Source organism: Dendropsophus ebraccatus, chromosome 9, assembly GCF_027789765.1.
Source record: "Dendropsophus ebraccatus isolate aDenEbr1 chromosome 9, aDenEbr1.pat, whole genome shotgun sequence".
Classification (NCBI taxonomy): domain Eukaryota; kingdom Metazoa; phylum Chordata; class Amphibia; order Anura; family Hylidae; genus Dendropsophus; species Dendropsophus ebraccatus.
In genome coordinates this window covers 70,983,079-71,008,014 of record NC_091462.1, presented here as the reverse complement: position 1 = coordinate 71,008,014, position 24,936 = coordinate 70,983,079, and the positions used below count along the sequence as shown (strand labels likewise).

Sequence of the window (24,936 nt, the reverse complement as noted above, 5' to 3'; positions counted from 1 at the left end):
CACCCAGCTCTGTGCCTGTAATCCTCTGTTATCTGCTTTCTGCTGCCGGCTAACTCCCTCCTTCCTCCTCCCCCTCCCCTCTCCCTAGAACAGACAGGGGACGTCTCCTGCAACAAGTCACAATTTTCAGATTTTTCAGAGTGGATGAAAAAGAGGAAGGAGGGGGGGACCTGGGAAAAGGCTTTTTACATGCAGATAATGGCAGATTTGGCTAATAAACCCAATTACAAAGTTTCTTAAAATCGTCTGGACTATTGATTTCTGCAAAAAAAAAAATACGACAGTGACTCTTTAAGTAAGAAATACAGAAATCAGAAAATATACAAGTGGTCCCACTAGTTTTGGGGAGGCTGTGGTATACAAGCTGGTTGTTAGTGCACTTATACTGGGTTCACACTATGTATATTTGAGGCTGTATTTGTGAGGCTGTATAGCAACCAAAACCAGGAGTGGATTGAAAACACAGAAAGGCTATGTTCACATAATGTTGTAATTGAGTGGATGGCCGTCATTTAATGGCAAATTTTTGCTGTTATTTTAAAACAACGGCTGTTATATTGAAATAATGGCAGTTATTTACCGTTATATGACGGCCATCCACTCAATTTCAACATTGTGTGAACAGAGCCTTTCTGTGTTTTCAATCCACTCCTGGTTTTGGTTGCTATGAGGACCTGACTTGAGGACCAAATACTGCCTGAAGTATACAGTGTGTGAACCCAGCTTTTAACACTGCATGACACCCCCTTACACTGGGTAATCAGTAGAGAGCTTAGATATGCCTTGAGTAAGAAATACAGAAATCATAAAATATACTGGTGGTCAGTGTCACACTAGTATTTGGAAGCTGTCGTATAGAGCCTGTGTGTAAGTTGTCTGTGGTCTATGGCACCTGTTACACAGTACAATGAGCAGTGAAGTTCTATGCAAGTGTACTACAAATCACAGCAATACAATCTACGACAGCAGCACCACCAGCCACAAAATCATAAAAGATTACTGAGCACTTCTTAGGGGTCTGTGTGCAACACCTAATGTCCCCTTTCTGCCAGCAGCCGATCACCACAGTGTGCTGCTAAAATCATGGTAGCTGCACTGCAAATCCCAGCCAGCAGTCTGTAGTAATCTATATCATAAAAATGAAAGTCTGTCTGTCCCAAATAGACTTCCAAACACCTGAACCGTTTGACCCCAAATTTGGCATACAGATACATTGGGTGCCCGGGAAGGTTATTGCGAAGGTCCCGTCCCCGTCAGATGTACAGGAGGGGAGGGGGAGGGTGAAGAGCAGTGCCCTATAGAGATGAATGGGAAAATCTCCTCACTGCACACTGATATAATTAGCTGCGGCTGCCCAGCAGTTGGCAGTTGGGAGCATTAGCAACCAATAAGATTACTACTTTCACAGGGAGCTGGAATGTGAATGGTTGCTAGGGCCAGCTGCCTCAAAACAGATCCACAGAAATATATGGTAGACCCCCTACTCCATCTATACAGTACATGTATACAGGACCTCCTACTCCATCTATACAGTACATGTATACAGGACCTCCTAACACTGCCATACCAGACCTGACCAAAACCGCCTTACTGTAAATGGATAACACTGCCATACCAGACCTGACCAATACCGCTATACTGTGACTGGATAACATCGCCACACCAGACCTGACCAATACCACCATACTGTGACAAAATAACACTGCCATACTAGACCTGACCAATACCGCCATACTGTGACTGGATAACACCACTATACCAGACCTGACCGATACCGACACACTGTGACTGAATAATACTGCCATACCAGACCTGACCAATACTGCCATACTGTGACTGGATAACACCGCTATACCAGACCTGACCAATACTGCCATACCCCCCTCGAAAAGACACCAGATTTTCTGAACGAGAGGTAAATACGACCCTGCAGGTATACAGGACACTACAGGTATACAGGACCCCAAAACTATACATTACAGGTGCACGGGACCTCCACCAACTATATACTACAGGTATACAGGACCCCAAACTTTACACTAAAGGTATACAGGACCCCAAAACTATACACTACAGGTATACAGGACCTCCAACAACTATATACTACAGGTATATAGGACCCCAAACTATACACTACAGGTATACAGGACCCCAAAACTATACACTACAGGTATACAGGACCTCCACCAACTCTATTCTACAGGTATACAGCACCTTCACCAACTCTATACTACAGGTATACAGGACCCCCAAACTTTACACTACAGGTATACCAGACCTCCACCAACTATATACTACAGGTATACAGGACCCCAAACTACATACTATGGGTTTACAGAAATCCAAAACTATACACTACAGGTATACAGGACCTTCACCAACTCTATAATACAGGTATACAGGACCCCCAAACTTTAAACTACAGGTATACCGGACCTCCACCAACTATATACTACAGGTATACGGGACCCCAAACTATACACTACGGGTTTACAGAAACCCAAAACTATACACTACAGGTATAAAAGGACCTTCACCAACTCTATAATACAGGTATACAGCACACCCCACCAACTCTACACTACAGGTATGCAGGACCCCAAACTATACACTACAGGTATACAGGACCTGAAAACTATACACTACAGGTATACAGAAACTCCACCAACTATATACAACAGGTATATAGGGCCCCAAACTTTACATTAATGGTATACAGGACCTCCACCAACTCTATACTACAGGTATACAGGACCCCCAAACTTTACACTACAGGTATACAGGACCTCCACCAACTACATATTACAGGTATACAGGACCCTCAAACTATACACTACCGGTATAGAGGACCCCCAAGCTATATACTACAGGAATACAAGACCTCCACCAACTATACACTACAGGTATCCAGGACCCTCAAACTATAAACTACAGGTATACAAAACCTCCACCAACTATACATTACAGGTATACAGCACCAACTATTTACTACAGGTATGCAGGACCAGCGAACTTTACAGTACAGGTATACAGGACCTTCACAAACTATACACTGCAGGTATACAGGACCTCCCAAACTATACAGTACAGGTATACAGCCCCCCCCAACTATACACTACTGGTATACAGGACCTCCCTCAACTATACACTACAGGTATACAGCCCTCCCAACTACACACTACAGGTATACAGGACTCCTTCAACTATACACTATAGGTATACAGGACCCCTAAAAACTATACACTGTAGGTATACAGAACCCCTCCAACTATGCACTACAGGTATACACTAATTCCACTGAAATTCCACTGAAACAATACCAATTTTCTAGTACAAATTAAAAATGATTTAAAGCCCTTACAAGGGCTGTTTGGTTGTTTCACTAGTATTCCCTGCCTACTCGAACGCTAATTCCCTCCCTAAAGCTTTCACTGACAAGAAGCAGCTCTGTGCCTATTCTCTTCCAGCATGCACGTGAGTCGAGCCTTGGCGGACGCGATTTTTATATGGCAGGGTCATCTGATCTGGCCAACCAATCGCTGCTATCGACATGTATAGATCCCATGTGATCGCAGAATGTACCAAAGAGTGTCCTGCATGTTTATTGGCTGAGAAATTGCGCCCAAACTTACAGGAAACAGATGATGAGATTTTCTTGAGTATCGTGAGATGCTCGTCCAAGTAACGAGTACCTTTGAGGATCCTAATAGTCGATCGAGTACCAAGCTTGGACGAGCATGTTCGCTCATCACTAATAACAGCACATGATTTTCTTAGTGCAGGAGCCTGATCGTTATAACCATAGCAGCCTAGCCGCACTGGGTAGCGTCTGGGTTGCTATCATTACCCCCCGGAGCCGTGCAATCGCTCACACGGCTCCAGGGGGTGAAGGGGGGGTTGGAGGAAGCAGATTAATCATAGACGCTGGGGTACCACGGACCGTGGAGCCAATGGGGTTAACTGCCTGGGGGTGTGTGGCTCCCCTCCGGGCAGTGGCAGCGGGAGAAGGCTGTGTGAGATAGCCTCCTCCTGCTTCCCAATTGCCGCTAGGGACAGCAGGGGGAGGCAGGGACAACATGACGTTCCAGGACATCATGTTGCAGGAACTACCTGCTTTACATGACGTTCCTGGATCATCATTTTGTGGCAAGGGGTTAAAGAAGTGCCACAATATCTTTTCCACAAAATAATTCCATACCCAAAAAATACAGAGCTTTGTTAAAAAAAAAGTGCCATTGACCCCCAAAACAGCATGAAATCAAATAAACTTGTGTAGGTTTCGGTTTAAAATGCTTGCAATGTTTGGAAAAATCGCAAAAAAAATTTTGCAACTTTTCATGTGCTGTGCGCTAAAACTTAAGACTATTGCACAAAACTTGCACCCCCATTTTCAATATATTACTATATACTCTAGTGAAACATCAGGAAAAATGCAGTAAAACTGTGTGAATTCACTCTAAGCACCCTATTACACTGGGTGATACTTTGCCAATTCAGCAGATTATCACTTCATGTAATAAAGACAATGATCAGCTGATAATCATCGGTTGATCGTGTTGTTCAATCCTGCCTAAAAATCAATGGGCGCTAGGCGCACATGGCTACATCTAATAGTGATTTGTGGCCAATGGCTGATAAATAATACAATTTATACATCACTGGCTGTGGCCTGTCACTTCAGAGACCTGCTCAAACGTTTTATTGGTGGCTTTAGGGAGTAGCCAAAAGCTAAAAGAACACTAGGGAACATAAACAGGTATGTATAAAGTTTATTATTTAAGGTTTAACACCAATGATGCCCCTGCAGCCGTTGCTGCCCGATTATGGAGCCGTTTACTAAGCTCCATAATCTGTGCTCACTTATCTGGAAAGAACATAGTCTTATACAGAAATCATCAGTGTATTCCAGAGTACTACTATGAAGAATCAGGATATCTTGGTAAACATTCACAAGAAGATGGTTATGCTGATTTATATGTTTACTGGTTATTTCCATGTTTGACTGGCAGGGCACATGGTCAACCACAGTGACATTTAAATGGGTTATCCAACCCTATAAAAATGATGAACTATCTTAAAGGGAACATGTCACCCCTGTGTCGGGGTGACCGGCTCCCGACCCCCCGCTAGAGCCCCCTATATTTACCTGATCCGGTCCGGTGACGGAGATTTCAGCGCCCGAAGCCCGGCGCCCGATCCTGAGATATTTCCGACGCTCATAGAGAATGAATGGAGCGTCGGACTCACCATTCATTCTGTATGGGCATCGGACTCATCTCCGGAGCGCGCGCGCCGTGCTTCGGACGCTGAAATCTCCGTCACCGGACCGGATCAAGAAGCGGGACCCAGCGCAATCAGGTAAGTATAGGTGGCTCTAGCGGGGGGTCAGGAGCTTGTCACCCCGGCACGGGGGGGTGACAGGTCCTCTTTAAGGATAGGCTAATATTAAATCAATAGGGGTCAGCTCTAATATTCAAGTGATTGGAGCATCACTGCAGTACCTTGCACCATTGCGACTAAAAGTACAGTGATGCAAGTACAAGATTAGGTAAAGGTTTTTTTCCCATGCTATCTGATTGAAGGACCACCAATTGTGGGGGCTCCCTGTCGAAAATTGGGATAAGTTCCACTATGTTTTCACACATTTTATTTTGTTGCAGAAATGTTGTTTTTTGTTTGGTCGCTTTTTTGCAGTGAATTTCCATAAAACACAGAAAAAAATATTTCAGATTTAGGCTATGTTCTCACTACTATACTACATCATTCCATGGCAAAAGATGTATGTCTATTGATAATGACAGCCACCTTTTGCCATTAAATTGTGGTATTTTTCTGTTGTGAGAATATAGCCTCATTGTGATTTGCATAATTAGAGCAAAACTGTGGAGTTTTGTTTTGACATAGTCTAAAAAAGCCAATCTTAAAAACAACTTTGTGCAATTGCTACAGATAGATTTAACTTCAGTTCTAAATTAAATAAAGTAAATTAATCAAAACATAAAATAAAAGAGCTTATAAATGGATCTGTATTGAATAACGGACGTTTTTACCGCAGACGTCAAAATAACAAATATGATCATTATTTTCAGACGTCTTTTGCAAACAATGGACGTTTTATTAGTTGTTCACACACAGTTTTTCTTTTGTCACCTTTCTTTCTCCGTATTTGCTATTCAATGGTCTTTTCAACTAAGCCACACCCAAAAGCCAATTAGTAACCCCAAACTAGAATAATGTACCAACACCATTCATTGTACAAGGGGAGGCCAGGCTGCTAAATAACGTCCGTTATTTTAGACTTAAAATGACGGACATCATTTTAAATGGAGCTGAAAAAACATTGTGTGAACATAGCCTTAGTAAAAAAAAAAAAATATATATAATATATATATATATATATATATATATATATATATATATATATATATATATTTGTTTAGGAAAATCTGTAAAATAAATGTTATGATAAATGGTTAAGAAATAACAGAATACATTCTAAGCAACAATAAGATGAAATAAAAAGAATTTTACAAAAATGAAATCAATATATTTTAGACAATTTTACTGATCTAACCTCCAGTAAAGAACCGTTGGTGGTTTGAAAGTGAAATCAGATTGACCCTGAGATTACTGCCAAAACGAAAGTCCAGGGAAATAAACAGCATTACAACAAAAATATTACAAGAATCTAGAGTATTTTTTAACCAGAATATGCCAACATTTCTGGAAACCAGTCAAAGGCCACTAGTTCAAAATGTGCAAAATAGTTTAACATTTTCCATAACCGTTCCATTTACTTGAACATTCAATAGAAATGAGCAGCAAAATCACATCCAATCTAATGAAGTCTAACTCTTCTTAAAGCCAATCATACTACAAAAGTGTCAAGATTTTTCCCTATGTCAGATGACAGTGTGCAGTAAATCCACTGCATAAAGCTAAGTGGGATTGATTGATGAGAGAATGAAAAGCTGTTCCAAAAGGAACTAAAATGCAATGATTAATGCTATATCCCCATTCAGCCAACAGGTAAGGGTCCCAAAGGTGGAACCCACGCCTCATATAATTATGCTACATAGTATAAGTATTCAGTATAAGTTCAGAACATGGCTGTCCTTGCTATGTACAACCAGTGCGGTTGCACATGGCGCTGGCCGCTAGATCTACTCACCCATGTATACCGACCCAAGCTGTTTTGTTCAGCACTTTAACTATTAATTGCTCGTAAAGAGCAATTATAGTTAAATGCAACTTACCAACAGACTCCCCACCCCGTCACCCACTCTTGTGGGCGCAGGCAGTGATATACCTGGCATTTAGTGCTACTTGCATAGCAGTATAATATCATAGAAACTAGGGATGGTCCTAACCTGCCGAGGTTCGGGTTCGTATGAACCCAAACGCTTGGCAGCAGACTCCCGCTGTCTGCCCGCTCTGTGGAGCGGGCGGATCCAGCGGGTGTAATGCCTTGAAAACTGGGATACAGCCTATGGCTATGGCTGTATCCCAGTTTTCCAGGCGGTCCTCCCGCTGGATCCGCCCGCTCCACGGAGCGGGCAGACAGCGGGAGACGTTACCAAGGGTTCGGGTTCGTATAAACACGAACCGAACTCGGTTCGGACCATCCCTAATAGAAACCAATAGAAGAGTGAAGAAATCTATTTCACTCTTGGGAACCTTTAACCCCTTCAAGACTAAGCCTATTTGGGCCTTAAGGACCAGGTTCATTTTTCAAAATCTGACCTGTCTCACTTTATGCGCTTATAGCTCAGTGATGCTTTAACGTATGCTAGCAATTCTGAGATAGTTTTTTCCGTCACATATGGCACTTTATATAAGTGGAAAAATTTGGTCACTACTTTGTGTGTTTTTTGTGAAAAACATCAAAATATCATATAAAAAATAAAAAAAAACAGCATTTTATGAACTTTGAAATTCTCTGCTTCTAAAAAAAGAAAGTCATATCACATAAATTAGTTACTAAGTCACATTACCAATATGTCTTTATTCTGGCTTCATTTCATAAACATATTTTACTTTTTTAGGGTGTTACAAGGCTTAGAAATTTATCAGCAAATTACCACATTTTCGTGAAAGTTTCCAAAACTGATTTTTTTTTGGAAACTACATAACTTAAATAATTAATCTTGGGGTATAATGAGCATTTTAACCATACAGGGGCTTGAGGAAAGTATTCACCATTAGGCCGTAAAAAAATGGAAAATTAACATTTTCCAATAATATAAACGTTTAAGGGAACATGAGAGAAAAACGCAGGTTCTCTTAAGTACAACGGTACCCCATATGTGGGAGTAAACCCCTGTTTGGGCACACACGGGGCTCAGAAGGGAAGGAGCACCGATTAGCTTTTCCAATGCAGATTTTGCTGAAGAAGTTTCTGAGTGCCAGGTGCGTTTTCAGTGCCCCTGTAGTGTCAGCAGAGAAAAAAAAACATAAGTAACCCCATTTGGGAAAGTACACCCCTCAAAGAATTCATCTTGGGGTAGGATGAGCATTTTGACCCCACAGGTGTTAGAGGAAAGTATTCAAAATTAGACAGTAAAAATGAAAAACTCTAATTTTTTCCAATAATATGTTCATTTAGTTTGAAATTTTTTAATTTCACGAGGGACAAGAAAAAAAAAGTACCCCAAAATTTGGAACGCAGGATCTCTTGAGCACAACGGTACCCCATATGTGGGCATAAACCACTGTATGGGCACACAGCCGGACATAGAAGGAAGGGAGCGCCAATTAGCCTTTTCAATGCGGATTTTGCTGAAGAAGTTTCTGAGCACCAGGTGCATTTGCAGTGCCCCTGTAGTGCCAGCGGAGTAAAATCTCCCCATAAGTCACTCCATTTTGGAAAGTAGACCCCTCAGTGAATTCATCTTGGGGTGTGGTGACCATTTTGACCCCACAGGTATTAGAGGAAAGTATTCAAAAGTAGACAGTAAAAACGAAAAACTCTAATTTTTCCAATAATATGTTCCTTTAGTTTAAAATTTCTCAATTTCACAAGGAACAGGAGAGAAAATTCACCCGGTAACGTGGGGTGGTTACGGGCAACGTGGGGTGGATGCGGACAGCCTGCTGTGGTTACAGACAATCTAGGGTGGTTAAAGGCAACCTGCTGTGGTTACAGGAAACATGAGGTGGTTGCGGGCAACGTGGGGTGGGTACGGACAATCTGGGGTGGTTACGAACAATCTGGGGTGGTTACAGATAAACTGAAGTGCTTATAGGTAATCTGAGGTGGGAAACTGTAATCTGGCGTGGTTACGGCAATCTGGCGTGGTTACTGGAAATCTGGATGGGGTAATTGGCAATTTGGGGTGGTTAGAGGCAACGTGCGGTGGTCAGAGGCAACGTGCGGTGGTCAGTGGCAATGTGTGGTGCTCAGTGGCAACTTGTGGTGGTTAGAGGCAACGTGCGGTGGTTAGAGGCAACGTGCGGTGGTCAGAGGCAACATGCGGTGGTCAGAGGCAACGTGCGGTGGTCAGAGGCAACGTGCGGTGGTCAGAGGCAACGTGCTGTGGTTGCGTGCAATCTGGGGGGTTACATGCAATCTGGCATGATTACGGGCAACCTGGGGTGGTTATGCGCAACCTGCGGTGGTTACGGGCAACCTGGAGGAGTTACAGACAATCTGGGATTGTTACGGATAAACTGAAGTGCTTATAGGTAATCTGGGGTGGGTACATGTAATTTGGGGTGGTTACAGGCAATCTGGGGTGATTACGGACAATCTAGAGGGGTCACTGGCAACGTGCGGTGGTTAGAGGCAACGTGCGCTGGTTATGGTTAACGTGCGGTGGTTACGGGAAATGTGCGGTGGTTACGTGTAATCTGGGGGTTACGTGCAATCTGGTGTGATTACGGACAACCTGGGGCAGTTACGGGCAACTTGGGGTGGTTACGGGCAACCTGGGGTGGATACGGGCAACCTGGGGCGGATACGGGCCACAAGCGGTGGTTACGGTCAATGTGCGGTGGTTACGGTCAACGTGCGGTGGTTACGGTCAATGTGCGGTTGTTACGTGTAATCTGGGGGGTTACATGCAATCTGGCATGATTATGGACAACCTATGGCGGTTACAGGCAACCTGGGGTGGTTACGGGCAACCTGGGGCGGATACGGACAACCTGCGGTGGTTACGGGCAACGTGCGGTGGTTACGGGCAACGTGCGGTGGTTACGGGCAACGTGCGGTGGTTACGTGTAATCTGAAGGGTTACGTGCAATCTGGCGTGATTACGGACAACCTGGGGTGGTTACGGGTAATCTGAGGCGGTTAGGGGTAGTTTAGGAGTAAACTGCAATTATTACTATAATAAAAAAAAGTGTGTGTTTTATTTTTTTGTATGTTTTTCACTTTTACACATTTATTTTCACTATATTGCTATGATTACTGTGATATTTTCTATCACAGTAATCATAGTTCAGTGACAGAGACCAAATTGGTCTCTGTCACATAAAATTTTCAGAGATGACTGCTTCTGAAGCGCATGCACACTTCAGAACCAGCCAGGTCGCCGAGGAGGAAGGACCTCCCTGGCTCAGGTGAGTATAATGGGTGGGGGGGTGACTGGGGGAAGAGGGGTGACTGGGGGTGGGGGGCGACGGACACTATCACTTTTAATCCCCTGTCACCAATTATTTATGGTGACAGGGGATAAAAAGTGCCGGGCAGCACATGGCACAAGCAATCAGCGGTATATAGTACATACCGCTGATCGCTTGTACCGGGACCCCACAGATTATTTATTTAGTTTTCATGACTATGTCTGTTCACAGCGATGGCGTGGTTAGTGATCACCCTACTAGGTGGGGCTGATCTGGGGTCTGATTTCACTTTTTCATCTTCCCCCGCCGTGGATTCACGGTGGGGGGAGATGAAAGGCAGCGGCGGCGCTGGCCCATTAGTGACCGCCATTGCGGCAGTTGCGGTGGGTGCCCGGCTATCACTGACAGCTCCTACACCCCTGTCATCCCGAGGACGTGCCGGCATGTCCATCTGCAGGAACGGCATGCAGATTTGGACGTGCCGGTACGTCCATTTGTGGGAAGGGGTTAATGCTCCTTCCAGAATATGGATTTATATTGAATTTGTACAATAAACCTTTAGTTCCACAAGCAGGGCCGGCGTCAGCACCCGGCTGAGTAGGGCAAATGCCGGGGCCCACAGCTCCTCTAGGGGCCCAGTCTCGTTTGTTACTACATTTTTTTGTTAGTAAAAAAAGAAAAAAAAGTGTAGTAACAAAGGAGACTGGGCCCCTAGAGGCCACATGTGACAGTTAGGGGCCCACCGATACATACTGGGGTCCCCGGGCACCGGTCTTCCTTCACAAATCTTCCCTACAGCCGAGTAGGAAAGGACCTTTGAGTGTGAAGGACCTTTGATGATGTCACGGGTCATGTGATCGGACACATGACCTGATAGAGGGCAGCACGGTAGGCTCTGCAAACTAAGTGTTCTGTATGTGCTTGGCTTCTAGTTGTTTTGTGTATAGAGGTCCTGCTGTAACATATATATATATATATATATATATTACAGCAGGATATATATATATTACAGCAAGACCTCTATACACAAAACAACTAGATATCTGTATCTCTCTTTCTCTCTCTCGAACATGGTGAGACCTCTAGTTCTCCTATATACAGGTCCTGCAGTGATATTCAGCGTGTGTGTGTATATATATGTATATATATATATATATATATATATATATATATACACTGTATATCACTGCAGGGCCTGTATATAGGAGAACTAGAGGTCTCACTATGTTCATATAATATATATATATATATATATATATCATGCTGGTGCTGCTAGTTCTCCTGTATACAGCTCCTGCTCTGTGTGTGTGTGTGTGTGTGTGTGTGTATGCATATACACACCACACACACACACACACACACACACACACAGCAGGAGCTGTATACAGGAGAACTAGCAGCACCAGCATGATATATATAAAAATCCTGTGACTGGGTCTGACTCCTCCAGAGTCCTGACTACCACAGAGATCAGGAGATACAGGAGAAGAAAGATATGCAGCAGCCACATGTTTCTTTTGCTGCAAATCTTTCCTTGCCTGTCTCTCCATGATTTGCTCCTCAAAGGGACCCGCCGAGGCTCTGTCGCCCAAGGGCCCACAAAAAGCTAGAGCCGGCCCTGTCCACAAGTACCATGCTCATCATTCCTGGGCCAAGGCTGAACGTTTAATCCAAGTGTGTGGTTAAAATGCAATACACAGAGAAAAGGGTCTGCTATTTACAACAGGTCAATAAACTAAACCTTGTGAGGCGTGACAAGAGGATGTTAAGCTCTTGTTGCTATCTGTTTGCTATCAAAAGGTAATTAATGGCCTTCATAGCCAGAAAAGGTCACACATAGGCCATCATGAAGCTGGCATGAATATTGAGCCCATGTTGCAAAGTTTGACATATTACATTAGTCTATATTCCCATTCCTTTCCTTCCCTTTGTGTTTTTTGCCTATTCCATTAAGATCATAACCCGCAGGCCTTCAACTGTATGGTCCTCTCTGGAGAAATGTGCGGCCACTGGGAGATCTGTTCTGCTTTGCAAACTTTGCAACATGGGCTCAACATTCATGCCTAAGTAGTTATTCTATAATATAAGAATTGGGTACCTAGGCAGATATGGCGGCCTGGGAAAGCTGGATAACAACCTGTGTGAAGCTGTGATGAAGGATAGATTGATCATGTAAAACACCCAGGATACATCAGTGATTTATTGCATGCAATATCAGGTCTGTGGTCACCATTGTACACCACAGTGTTGTCACTCATCTTTCTCAGCAGCCTGAATGGAAATCTGTATTGCTTATTTATTTGAATTTGAATACATAGATGTAGAGCTAGGAGCAAAACTGTCCCCTCATATGTTATATGTTATTCAGTAGCCACAATGATTAAAATTTTGTTACTTAGAATTTAAATATCATTAGTGGTTTACTAATAACTTAATTGTTATCTATGTATAGATATTCTAAAATAATTACTATCAATTGGCTTTCTAGATCCAATAATTTGTTTTCACTATGCTAAATGGATCCAGATGGATCCATACATAGAGAGTAACACTTCCTTTATATATACTGTACTTATTTCCTTGTAATCAATCACTATCACCAGGGCCGGCCTTAGGGTAAATGGCGCCCTCTGTGAAACCTTTTTTGCGGCTTCCCCCCCTTCTTAAGGTAACGTAAAGCTCATTCAGCCTCCCACCCCTCCAGACAACAGACGACCCCCCCCCCCCGCCATTCACACAACTACCCCCCGCCATGCACACAACTACCCCGCCATACACACAACTACCCCCCGTCATGCACACAACTACCCCCCCGCGATGTACACAACTACTGCCCCAGCCATTGACATAACTACCACCCCCAGCCCCTCACACAACTAGCACCCCCAGCTCTCCACACATCTACCACCCCCCCAGTTCCCCACACAACTACCACCTCCCAGATCCCCACACAACTACCACCCCTAGCTCCCCACACAACTACCACCCCCAGCCCCCCACACTACAGCCCCCCCACAACTATGACCCCAGCCCCCCACACAACTACTATCCCCAGCTCCCCACACAACTACCACCCCCAGCCCCCCACACAACTACAGCTCCCACCCGACTACAGCTTCCCACACAACTAACAACCCCAGCCCCCAAAACAACTACAGCTCCCAAAACAACTACCAACCTCATCCTCCAACACAACTATCACCCCAGCCCCCAAAAACAACTACAGCTCCCCCACACAACTACCACTCCAAGCTTCCTACACAACTACCACTACCACCCCCAGCTCCCCACACAAATACCACCCCCCAGCTCCCCACACAACTACCACCCCCAGCTCCCCACACAACTACCACCCCCAGATACTCATCTCTCACATGGTTATTAAGCAGCAGCTTTCTCCTCCTGAGGCTCTGGTCTCAGTAGTGGCTATTTCAGCATACAGGGAGCTTCCAGCCAGCCTCACACACACTCAGCTCAGTTACCTTCCCACGAAGCTCCTATCTTCAGCTCCAAGGGGCCTGCACTCTCTTCTCTCCTGCCAGTCCCTGACATGTGATGTCAGCAGCAGCGTGTGGAAGATAAGCAGGGGAAAACAGAGTGCAGCCGCCGCGGGACTGGAGATAGGAGCTTTGGGGGAAGGTAACTCAGTGTGTGTGAGGCTAACTTTCAAAGGGACAGAGCGTCACTGAAGCCATCTGACACTGTCAGAGGCCACTGACAGATGTGCTGACTGTGTCAGATGGATTCAGTTGCAGTCCTGGAGCACCCCCCCCCCCACCAGCTGGCCAGGAATGAAGCGCCCAAGTGCACAGGTCCCACACCCCAAAGGCCGGCCCTGACTACCACCTTATATGTTATATTTCATGATTCTTTGTATTCCTCTGTGTTGTGCTCTCAATTGTAACATCATGGTTCTCTAAAGGAGGCACAGTCTCCTCTATAATAGTTCACAACAGACAGATGGGCTCACTTTAACACTCACTGCTCCCTTTAACACTCACTGCTCACTAAGTCTCTTTAACACTTCAGCTTGTTCTGTTCTCTGGTCCATGCTGTCTCTCATGTACACATCTCCCTCCAGCCAAATGAGTAGGAAGCTTTCCTCGACCTACCCTGGTCTTCCTCTGCTCACCTGCCTGTAGCCTATCATAATTTTGGACCTCCTAGCCCCTCTTACTCTCTATCAGAGGCGGACTTTGCAGTGATGATATCTCAGCACTCTCTGCACCCTTTCTCCTACAGCAAGCGTGGTGGGGATTCCTGTCACCATTCTATTAGCAACCAACTACCAGTGTTAATGCACTTTTATCATATATACAATAATGTACCAGAAAGATGATTATAGGCACAACATTGGTACATTACAAAACCACAACACAGATAACAGCAATATTCCCCCTCAAGAGTCAAACCCCACTATATTGAAAACTTCTAAGAACAGTGCTTAAACATATACAATGCCGCTGGCACACCTTACACCTGTAACACAGGATTATCACCATAGACGGAGGAGTAAATAGGCATCAATGAAGCTTGAGTTTGATTGTTGCTATGCAACGGTCTCAGTATGATAGTTATAGTGGAGATGCCAGAGGTCATAAAACAATCAAAAAGTACAGTATGTAGTAAAAAATAAGGAGGGGTCTCCACAGTAATAAATAAATAACATGCTGTGATCTTTATGTATTTTACTAAATATTTACTCTCCTGGATTTGATTTACTGTACTTTAATATTTATGTTTTCATGTATTGACAAGTGCCGGGAAAGATGTACAGTAGTTACCAATATAACACTTGTCACATAATAATATCTAACAATAACAATTGTGACTATGCATCAAATTGTACACCAATATTTAAAAAAAATGCCTTTAATAACTATGATGGATTTTAGGCATCTTTAGGCTATGTTTCTACTACGGGAATGTGGTGTCATTCAATGGCTAAAGGTGGCGGTCATTATAAATGATAAATTATTTAGCCTGCACTCTGTTTTACATACCGTTTACATGAGACCATCATCTGGGAACAGAGTAATATAATAACTCAACAGTCTAACCAGCATTGCTTTGTACAGTGCTGCATACAGTATATTCCTAATAGAAAAAGCTGTATTCCATACAGTGTCATGCATATATGTGCTGCACAGAAAACATTGCAGATAACATACCTGTTACACATGACCCTTCAGACACCACAAGTATCTCACTCTGCTGTTTGCAGGCAGCTCCTCTTAAGTAGCATTCATTTCTGTAAGTGACTCCATTTGATCCACACACAGGGATGTAATCGTGCTGACACTGGAGGAAACAAGAAAACGCTCTTTACTATTATGCATGGTTTGCCGTCCTTTCATTTTCCATGTGTGTGTGCGTTATATGTGCAGATCTGTGCATATATGTGCTTCATTTACTAAAAAAACAGCTCCGTGCTTTCACTATATATATGACTATATCTGTGCTAAACCAGCAGTTCTGGATGCATAGCTGGCCCACTGGGAAAACAGGAGAAACCATTTGCATATCTCTGTCATCAGTTTTCTAAATGAGAATTACGTCCCCAATTTTTCAGTTTTGCAAAGCAGCGCAATTTCACAGTACAGACTTATAGATACCCTGTATCTTAATAAAGGTTTTATTGCTATCATTTATTTACAGCAGAATATGATTTATTTCAGCGAATATATCTAAATCTGAAAAGTAGACCCATCTATTTCCTAAAAGACACATTGGCATCTCCTTATTCATGTTTTATTGCCATTGTAAGGGGAAGACTCTGGTATTACAATATGGATCAATACTGTTGAATCCTTTTTCTATGATGATCTGGGGAAAAACAATAGGGGGCTATTCAGTCTACAATTAAATCCCATGCACCCCTTCAATATACATGTACTAGCTGCCAGTGAATAAAAACATCCAGAAATTATAATGAAAAAATCTTCATCCTTTTACATAGAATACTTTGTAATTTAATGCCGCTACATTGCCAATACAGTGGTGCCTTGGATTACGAGCATAATTCGTTCCGGGACTGCTTGTAATCCAAATCACACTTAAACCAAAGTAAATGTTCCCATAAGAAATCACTGAAATGCAGACAATTGGTTCCACCCCCCAAAAAATAATGATTTTTTATTCTGAAAAACATGTAAAACAGATGAAACAAGCAATGAGAAACAGCTGAATATGTGATATTATAAGTTACTGTATAGTATAGCAATCAGCATATGGCGTATAATGTATAGTAAGGACATAAACTAAAAATACAGCAGCAGTTTGTAGATACAGGATGAAGCTGCAGATCCCCATAATGCAGGAGCGTAGTACAACAGGCTATAATAGAGAAGCAGGGCTGCATTCAGAGGTCTGTGTGTTCACAAGACAGCAATGGGGAGAGGCGTGTTCGGCATGGACCAATCAGGAAAAGAGAATCACAGAGATGTGCAGGAGGACAGTGACAGAAACTTCTCTATACAGCAGTTTGAATAGCTGAGTGTAAATGCAGGCACAATATAGCAGCAGTGTGTATAGCTTAGTGTGAGTGCAGGCACAATATAGCAGCAGGATGTATAGCTGAGTGTAAGTGCAGGCAAATTATAGTAGCAGTGTGTTTAGCTGAGTGTAAGTGCAGACACATTATAGCAGCAATGTGGATACCTGAGTGTAAGTGCAGGCACATTATGGCAGCAGTGTGTATACCTGAGTGTGAGCGCAGGCACATTGTAGCAGAAATGGAGAGGTTGGGAAACACAAGGACTGACAGAGACTGCAGAAAGTATGAAGGAATGAGCAGGGCATATGTGGGCACATACATGCAGCGCTCTCTGTGCAGGGAGAGAGGGGTTACAGCTATGGAGAGGTTACCTCTACAGTCCTGTCCCCTGATGCAAGCCCCAGCCTGAAGTGGATCTGCTATGATTTGGAACGTGAAGGAGACTTCCTGGGTCAGAGTACAGTACTGTAGACCCCGCTATGCCGACCATGCCCCTCCTCCACTCCCCCTCCCATCCAGTACAGGGAGCTCTTAAACCAAATCAATGCTCTTAATCCAAGTTACAATTTCCAAAAACTGTGAGCTCTTCTTGCAAAACGCTCTTAATCCAAGTTACTCTTAAACCAAGGTACCATTGTATATCTGTTTGCCACCCCTGAATAAAAACATTCTTGTTTGCATTCAGTGATCAAAATCTTAACCCCTTGTTCAGCAACCAGTGTTGCTGTCTTGTGTAAGGCTGTGCTGCAGATCACCACAGATCACATTCAGATCACATCCTCCTCATTTACTATATTGCATGAACTGGGTGGCAGTGATCACTTGTCAGCATGAACATTGACCAGCTCGGCCACTGAAGCTTCAGTGCTGGATGTCCATAGGTGAGTAAATGTTTTGTTTTTTTTTACATTATTTATGTTACATTATTCATCTTGCTTTTTAAAACTTTTTCAAAGTCTATGCCACTTGTCATAATGCTTCTTATCAATCCTTGAATGTCTGATCTGCAATCAATTTGCTATTTGGTTAGACATCACAGCCATCTAAGGTACTAGAACATGTCTACTTCTGGATGACGCCAAAGAAGCATATGGTTTTGTAGTGTTCTGGTCAATTGCGCTGGGTTCACACACAGTATATTTCAGGCAGTATTTGGTCCTCATTGCAAACAAAACCAGGAGTGAATTGAAAACACAGAAAGGCTCTGTTCACACAATGGTGAAATTAAGTGGATGGCCGTCATATAACAGTAAATAACTGCCATTATTTCAATATAACAGCCGTTGTTTTAAAATAACAGCAAATATTTGCCATTAAATGACGGCCATCCACTCAATTTTAACATTATGTGATCATAGCCTTTCTGTGTTTTCAATCCACTCCTGGTTTTGGTTACAATGAGGACCTGACATCAGGGCCAAATACTGCATGAAATATACTGTGTGTGAACCCAGCCTAATTAAAATGTAGATAATAAAATAGTGTAAAGACCAGTTCATTTCGAGTGTGTACATAGTAAATGTCTACTCCATAATCGTAAATTCTGATTTGATAAAGAAGTATGTCACTGCTAAAATAGGTCAGTTTAGGATGCAATATGATATGACTTCCTGAAAATGGAAATGCATTTTTTCTCAGAAACTTACTTGTTAAGGATAGAAATTGAGCTGATATACAGTAAAAACAGTTGTACAAAGAGAAAATATTCAATTAAACTTAACACAAAAATCAGGTAAAAAAGAAGGCATTACAGATAACCTATACATAAGTACAGTATTAGGCATCCACACACCATAAAATAAAGGTAAATTACGGCCATATGTTTACTGCTGTATTTTTAATATAATGCACTCAATTTAAGTAAATGGGAAGTTGGCTGGCAGTGCAAACAACATATAGAATAACAGCTGTAATTGATTACAACCTTAAAAGTAATAATTTTCAAGATTCAGAGGAGGTTGTGATTACTTATGACACCATTCATACAGACTGAGGCTATGTTCACATTCTGTAAGAGAACGGCCGTTCCATGATCCGTCCGGGTCATGGAACAGTCGGTCTCAGAAAAGTACCGTGCGCGCCCACATCAGAACTCCCCACTGCACACAATGGAGGCCAGAGTGTATGCTATGTATACTATGGGGGACATGTATCAACGGGGGTACAGGGGTTTTTAGGCGGAAAGTGACGATTTGCGCATTATTTTATTCGCAAATGGCCGATTTGCGAATAAAATATTCGCAAATCGGCACTTTCCGCCGGGTACGCCGGGGGGCGGGGAGGGGGTGTGAAGGGGGCGGAACGGAGGGCACAGTATCAGAGTCCGCACGATTCACCATCCGTTCCGCAAAAAAGATACGCCGAAAACCTACTCCAGTCCTCAGCTGGTGTAGGTTTTTAACCGTGCGCACCGGAGCGCACGGGATTTATGTAGAGGCAGTGGTAACAATAACGGCTGTTGGTACATTATTCTACTTTGGGTTTTCTAATTGGCCTTTGGGTGTGTCTTAATTAAAAAATCCATTCAATCGAATAGTAAAAACGGAGAAAGAAGGGTGACAAAAGAAAAACTGTGTGTGAACAACTAATAAAAAACGTCCGCTGTTTGCAAAAGACATCCGAAAATAATTGTTATGATCATTATTTTTCCGCCCGCGGCGATAACGTCCATTATTCAATACAATGTGTGCATTGGACGTCTTTCAATTGACTTCCATGCATTTCCATTGCAGTCAGTTAAATCGCAGCAAAAACTGACATTATTTTAAATCTCAAAAGCGGCCGCCTTTGACATGTGACATAGTCCAGTACTGAATAATTTCTTTGCATTACTGCACTGAAACTCCAACGTATGTGAACAAAGCCTTAGGCTATCTTCACACAGAGTTTCATTGCGGTACTATTACTATACTGCAGCAGCAGCATCACATCAATGATGCAGTACTTCAATGCAAGAGCAATGTGTAAACACAGCTTCTTAGAAACATTCCATCATTATTATTTCCATTATTGCATTGCTAGTAGCTTCAGTGTTCTATAATCTTAGGGTGACCAATCAAAAAATGCTAACTCAGCTCTGATGACATAATCCTAATTACAGTTCATCACCCACTTTTATAAATGCCCTCTGTGTAAGATATATATATAATGCATCAAAAGAGGTATAGATGCTAAAGATGAGAACATAGTTTTGCCTCTTTATAAATCACTGGTCAGACCACATATGGAATACTGTGTACAGTTTTGGGCACCGGTATATAAGAAGGACATAGGTGAACTGGAGCGGGTGCAGAGGAGGGCAACAAAGGTCATTAAGGGAATGGGTGGGTTACAGTACCAAGACAGGTTATCAAGCTTGGGGTTATTTACGCTAGAAAAAAGATGTCTTAGGGGCGATCAGATCACAATGTACAAATATCTGAATGGACAGTACAGAGATCTTTGTAGTGGTCTTTTTACTCCTAGGTCTGTAACCATGACAAGGGAGCATCCTCTACATCTAGAGGAAAGAAGATTTTATCATCAGCATCGACGCGGGTTCTTTACTGTACGAGCGGTAAGACTGTGGAACTCTCTGCCACATGATGTTGTCATGGCCGATTCATTAAATAAGTTCAAGGGAGGCCTGGATGCTTTTCTTGAACAATATCATATTACAAGATATGGGCATTAGATTTCCGGTGATACGTTGATCCAGGGATTGTTCTGGTTGCCATTGGAGTCGGGGGGGGGGGGGGGGTTTCTCCTTCTGAAGGGGCAATTGTCTTCTGCCTCATGGGGGTTTTTGCCTTTCCTGGATCAACACAGTAGGGTTTTCCTAGGTTGAACCTGATGGACTCTTGTCTTCTTTCAACCTTATTTACTCTGTTACTATGTTACTATATATATCTATATATCTATACATATATATATATATATATATATATATTTTTTTTTTTTTTTTTTTTTTCACCCTGATATGCTATCACCCCTTCCCCTTCCCTGTATCCATCCCCTCCTTGGTTGAACTTGATGGACATGTGTCTTTTTTCAACCGTAAAAGAGGCAAAGTAAATGACTGTTCACACTGTGAGGCTATGTTCACACAACGTATATTTTCGTCAAACCGCAGCCGTTGTACAACGGCCGTGATTTATAGGAAGATATACGTGCCATTGCTGCCTATGGAATCCCGTCCGGAGCGTATACACATAGTATATACTCCGGCCAGGATCCCTAGCGGCGTCGCAAACTACTGACATGTCAGTATTCAGTGAATGGCGGCCGCAGAAAACCATGTGAGTGCACACTATGGAGTGAGCCGCTCCGGCCGCTCGCTCCATGGTGTGCAGTGGGGAGTTCTGATGTGGGCGCGCACGGATGCGCCCGCATCATAACCCTGCAGCCCTAAAGATCATCTGGCTGGTACTGCAGTACCAGTCGGGATGATCTTTTCAGAAACGGACGGTCCAATATGTAGTCTGCTTATAGCCTAAGAAGCAAAACAGGAGACGTTTTGAAGTGTGAAGACTGAAAATCTGAAAATAAATAGCACATTTAAGAAATGGCCATCACATATTAGATGAAGAAGGATTTATCAGATCTGTTATGACCAGTTGTATTTTTTAACAGAATAAAAGCGTTCTAAACAAGCACTAAAATGTGGACTTACTTTTATCTGACTTTTTTTCACTTGCAATAGAGATGTATAAGTGGATTCCTAACTGGCTGCTATGTTTCGCTATCACTAACATGCCAAGCTGTGATGCCAATTATCCATATGTTCAATCATAGCTGCAGATGAGAGATCCTGGCAGTACGTGTCCTCACTTATGCTATGACATAGCAAACTAAAACCTTACTAACAAAATAGGGCCAGTAAGCTGCTCTACATCTCTCTGTATAGGCAGATGTCAGTGTGCAGGAGAGCCCCTGACCAATGAGGAGCAGAAAAAAACGCTCACAAAAAACAAACACATTGTTAAAAAAAAAAACTGTTAAAAAAACGTTAAGTTGTCCGTGATTATGGACAATTTTATAGCCCATTACTTTCTATTCGGCTATTCACAGGTTCCATTTTTTCCCCCTCATAGATCCTGTAGGGATCTTCCCGGGGGATGGTGTGTTTGGACACAGTTCACAGCAGACTTGGATTTATAAAAGAGCAGCTTGGCGTTTATTTGCAGCATAAACCGTCCAGCAAACAGAAATACAGCAACACCGTGCTTTTAAGAAACCAAAACAAACAAAAAGGTCTTGCCCGTCTGGGCACTTACTAACAGGTTTTCCCACCTATCTAACACTATAACACAGCGTCTTTTGTCTGGATATCGCAGGTTGTATATTAGCTCCAGCAGTGGCTGCATTCACAGCTTCCCCCAAACACACACAGGCTGTTCACTCCTGGCTAAGAGCAACCACCTGCACACTCTGCAGAGCTTTTACCCTCTCAGGCTCAATAGGGTTAGAGCTCACCTGATCCCAAAACCCAAACTGGATCGGGGAGGGAATGGCAGGTCCCACTACCAAACCTACCTGCCATTCCATGTAAATCCAGGCCCGGCAACAATAAATAATAACTCACCAGCATAACACTGCTGAGCAACAGATCCATCCTGGACTTACCATCTCACACTACGTAGCACCCTAGGTGAGATGTACACCCCCTCGAACACTTCTCCAGTGACATGTCTACAATCCGTTCTATGATTCCCTCATAGAAGTCTATGAGATCTGTGTTTTGCACGGACAAAGCAGTTTCTCCTCACCCAGCTGGCTCTAATTTCACGGTCTCCCCCATTTCAGCATAGACAGGGATCAGTTAGGACAAGGGGAGAGGGTTCTGGGGACTGCCCAGCACCTCAAAGCCCTATTCCCATATGGTTTTATAACTATGATATGGCGTTTCAGAGAGAATCATACATCACAGTACAGAAGGAGCCTGTCAGTGTTTTATGCTGCAGGGGGCAGGTCCTCTTTAAGAGTGTTATCTATAAAATGTCCGCCCGAGGCGTACGCTAGGGAGAGGGTGCAGATTCGCCCCTTCTCCCTGGCATAAAGAGGATGTATCTGCCACTCACCCAGTGAGCGGGCAGGGAGAGCTTGGGGGGGGGGGGGGGGGTTGGCAGCAAGGCAGGCGTAAATCATGATCCAAATTTTGTGCAAAGGGCGCAGGTTTAGGCGTGCGCCTCTTAGTGAATTCGGCGGGGGGAAAGCTGGCAGGTTAAGACTGGCATCGGTCTTCATAAATATCCCTCTCCCCAATGTTGATAAACGTGCTCTTTTATGGTACTGATATTATTATGGCTATACTTCACCTACAGGGTGAAGGTCAGTAGTAGGAGCGAAAGAGCTCAAACAAATGGCACCACTGCCTTAGACTATGTAAATTTGATATGCCCTGCCATGATTCCACAAACTTTTCAGTCAATGTTTACAGAACACTTGTACAGTTTTCTCCAACATACAAATGTCTCTATGGAACACATGCATCCTTCCTGAGGATATTCATCCACTTAACTGAAAACACTTTGAAAATCAAATCTACTGAGCAAAAAAATTTCAGTGTCAGGATATAAATTCCCACAAGTAACATTAGACTGTATTGTTTGCCTTGCAACTTAATATCCCAGGTTTTAAAATAAAACTGTCTCCTAGTACCTTATGTATTTAGGTCCCTTGTGTATCCTTGCATATTTAAAATGAACACATATAACTCTGAGGAGGCTTTATAGAGCCAATAAAGGCAGTATAAGTTAATGTTACAAACAAGAGAAGAACAAATATTTCTAGATTCTTGACACAGATGTCTCTGCCGGCAAATGTGAAAAATACTCCTAATGCTTCTCAACATGTAATTAAATACTTAAGATTAATGGTCATATATTCAAACCACGATCTAAAGTGCTACAATCAAGTAGTCTATTTCTAAACTCTTATCTCTGAATGAAATGTGCATTATAAAGCTAACTTACTCCTACCTAGCATATTTACTCGGTATACAATACCCTCATGGATATTGATAGGATCTAAAAAGTTGCAGAAGCCCCAAGGGTACAGTATAAATAAATAAATAAATAAAAACGTCTCTGTGGTGTCCATGTCACAACTTGGCTGATGGACTGGACTGGCCACTCAGCCAGTCAGTGACTGATTACATGGCTGCTCGAGCCGCTCACCGTGGGCACAGGGAGAGGTAAGTTACTTGAAATAAATTCCCCCCCTCCCCCTGCAGGCTGCCAGCTTAACTATGAAACCTATACCTATAACTGATTAACCTTGCCCACACGTAAGATTAATGTATATATATATATATATATATATATATATATATATATATATATATAGTACAGGTTCCCCATGTGGGCTGTGACACAGCCCTTAGATCTCCCATCAGTAATTAAACACCAGTACAAACAGTAAAAGCCCCCCTATTGGTGCCAAATTAATGCCCCCTCCCTCACTTATAATGCATATTAGGGTCAAGAGGCTCTGTGGTCAGTGTAAAAGAAAAAATCTCTTCTTCTTTTTACAAGAATTTTATATACAATAACAGTGTAACACCAGCACATACCAATGTGTTTTCATGTGCAAATAACACCACCTACACAATGTCACTAAATTGTTGCCAAATGTTATGCAGCTAAGATTCTGATTCAATAAAAAAAAACTGTGTTATATGGTACTACTTAAACAGTACAGTAATATAGTGTAAAACATTTAAGTGCTCTTTAACTAATAGCTATACATAAACTGTAGTACTTAAAGAAGTACTCAAACCAGAGGTAAAAAGAAAAACCCAGAAACATATATATAGCATTGCTTACCTGTCTGACACAGTTCTGAAAATACCAAAAATCATTATTTATTTATTTATTGGGGGGGGGGGGGGGTCT

General features: G+C 42.8%; 1 protein-coding gene across 1 annotated transcript in view; it reads right to left on the bottom strand.

The window, feature by feature from the left end:
• The window catches only part of TMEFF2 (transmembrane protein with EGF like and two follistatin like domains 2), a 481,080-nt gene that overhangs the window by 406,951 nt on the left and 49,193 nt on the right, over positions 1 to 24,936 (bottom strand). The window contains exon 3 of the mRNA XM_069985346.1: positions 15,738 to 15,867. Coding sequence (XP_069841447.1) covers positions 15,738 to 15,867 — 130 coding nt within the window. The remainder of the gene's footprint in view (positions 1 to 15,737; positions 15,868 to 24,936) is intronic.